The following is a 2,516-nucleotide window of genomic DNA, read 5'->3' as shown; positions in this document are numbered from 1 at the left end:
TCACGTCTTATATTGTTCAGATTATCCACATTTAACTCGCTTGGATCCTGTAACCATTGCAATTTGGCCTGCTTTCTTTGATCTAATAATTCTGAGCATCCTTCATCGAACCATGGCTTATGCTTCTTCAGTTCATAAGAAGCTAGACTCTCTTTGGCAAATATTTTTATATTCTCTCTAATAGTTTCCCAAGCTTTATTAACAAAATTACCCATATGAACTGAATTAAATACATTACATTCTCTCCTCTTCTTCACTGCTTGTTTTATAACGACGATTGTGTCCGTACAAATCTATCATGTACGTCCATCAGTTGTATTTAACTGACTTTCATTGTACTTCGCGGCTAAAAGAAGTGAAAGTTATCGCCAACTTCATATTTATGTAGGGATATAAAAATGATGGGGATAACGTTCTTTCAAAGCAAGTTTGGAATGGACATTTGTTGCAACATGATATGTGCATTATTACCGTCGTGTTACCTTTAAACTGAAGCTTAGGAATTTTTCACAAATGAAAATAAATGATAAGTTACATGGTTAAATGTTTATTTTCGATTGCAACACAGTTGGTGTTCCGTGTATCACAGGCCAATCAACAATCTGTTCGTTATTTTCATAATACTGTAGCGTACTATAGTGCGTTGATAGGTGTTTTGAAAGGTATTGTTTGGTGGAATATGGTAATCTGTGATTTTATATGATCCCGAATCATTATTTATAACACGTTAAGGGAAATTTGAGATATTATATCATACAGCATCGTGATATGTTCGGAACATTCAGTTATAGTAAAATGTCACGTCCGTGGTATGTTTTCCAGTTGCAACCCATAGAATTGGAGTGAATATTATATAGAAAAGAACTTTGAGCATGTGATAGTTTTAAGATTTTTGCTACAGAAAATTAATTTGGCTTTCATGAATATGAACTCGTGCAATTGTGTTATATTTGCAGGTTGCCTTCACTGAAAGAAATTGTTGGGGATGTAGAACGAGCATTTGTGGAGTTACATTCCTGCTGGGAAGAAGAAAATCTCAGCAAGGAGGAAAAGTGTAAAAACATGAATGAAGTTCGTCAAGAACTGTTGGTATAAATATAAGCCAGCCATTAATCAGTATTTTATAGGAGATGAGCATTCATTCATTAATTTTTTATTCATGCTCTAGATGAGATTACAATGATATATGAATTGTCAGTCTATATTAAACATTATTGAAATACCGTAATGAGTATAAATATAAACTTATTCTGTGCATATGCTATCAGCAGTTGATATTCGAGAATTCTTCATTGAGATAACCTGCTGATTAATAGTATCCATTAATAAGTAAGTTCTTCAGTTCCTTTTTAAACTGAATGTTGTTACCTATTTGTTTTATGTTAGGCAATTTGTTATTGAAGATATAACCTGCTATGATGGTTTACTGTTGTAAAGTTCTAAATTATGTACATACCTGTGATAGTCATTTTTTGTGTTACATGTATGTACTTGTTTATTTACAGTGCAGGTACAACTTTCTTTTGCAAATAGGATTGTTTCTTGAATGTATAACAAGTATACTGTTAATATCTTTAGATGCCTAAAACTATTTCTGCATGATTCCAGTTGTTTTAACTCTGCAGTATACTTTATAGCCCCTTTCTTGAGGTATAAATATACACTATAAGGTCTACTGTCTGAACAGTTAAATTTTAAGCGGTATGCATATAATGTGACATTCTTTCAATTCTTATTAAAGATCTATAAGCCTTTCTGGTTTGATATCGTTCACAAACAGTTGCAGGTTACTGAGGTTCTTGCTGAATAATAACCAGAGCAACTGGAATTTTAACACTGACAAGTTAACTATTTATTTGTATCAAGTATTTGTGTTTTTTTTATTGAGATGCATACAGGAAAATAATTTATGATTACTGGTAAACTTATCAAGAGTGAAAAGTCAGACTTATGCTAGTGCATTTTATGTTTTGAAACTGAGCATGAGAATGCCATGAAATATGTTCTTAGAAGAAAGTGCTGTATGAATTTTTTTATTGCTAATGGGGTGGAAGTAAGCCCCTTGTACTGGAGCCACTTCTGACCTATTGTACCAGCCCCAGATGATAGGTGAGGGTGATTGTGGAGCAATTGGTGGAATGAAGATTGACAGGGGAAACCAAAGTACTTGGAGAAACCTGCCCCCGTGCCACTTTGTCCATCACAAATCCCACTTGACCATACCCAGGATTGAACCCGGGCTGCCACGGTGGGAAGCCAGCGACTAACCACTTGAGCTGTGGCACATCCCTGCTGTATGAAATTAGTAATTGGGTGCAGGTTTCTTTCTTAGATAAACTCTAGGTATCCCAGTATGGTACAAAATTATGTGAACATAAATCAGTAAATGAAGAAAGTTGTCTTCTGGGTTTAGGCACCATGTATTCTTCATTTTGGCCGACGTTTCGGAGGAACGTAGCGCCTCCATCTTCAGAGCAGATGAATGGCTTGGAATGCAGAGAGCAGTAGCTGTCGGC

At 35.1% G+C, this 2,516-nt stretch overlaps 1 protein-coding gene across 2 annotated transcripts in view; it reads left to right on the top strand.

Moving 5' to 3' along the window:
* The first annotated feature begins 581 nt into the window (after positions 1 to 581).
* LOC111869299 (protein regulator of cytokinesis 1) overlaps positions 582 to 2,516 on the top strand; it is a 15,218-nt gene continuing 13,283 nt past the window's right edge. The window contains exons 1-2 of one of the 2 annotated variants that reach the window (XM_023860704.2): positions 582 to 662; positions 957 to 1,089. In XM_023860704.2, the coding sequence (XP_023716472.1) occupies positions 1,063 to 1,089 (27 nt within the window). In that variant the 5' untranslated portion in view covers positions 582 to 662; positions 957 to 1,062. Of the gene's footprint in view, positions 810 to 956; positions 1,090 to 2,516 lie in introns of both variants that reach the window. The other variant, XM_023860701.2, reaches the window with a different exon arrangement.

Source organism: Cryptotermes secundus, unplaced genomic scaffold, assembly GCF_002891405.2.
Source record: "Cryptotermes secundus unplaced genomic scaffold, Csec_1.0 scaffold274, whole genome shotgun sequence".
Taxonomy (NCBI): Eukaryota; Metazoa; Arthropoda; class Insecta; order Blattodea; family Kalotermitidae; genus Cryptotermes; species Cryptotermes secundus.
This window is presented reverse-complemented; position numbering and strand designations above follow the sequence as displayed.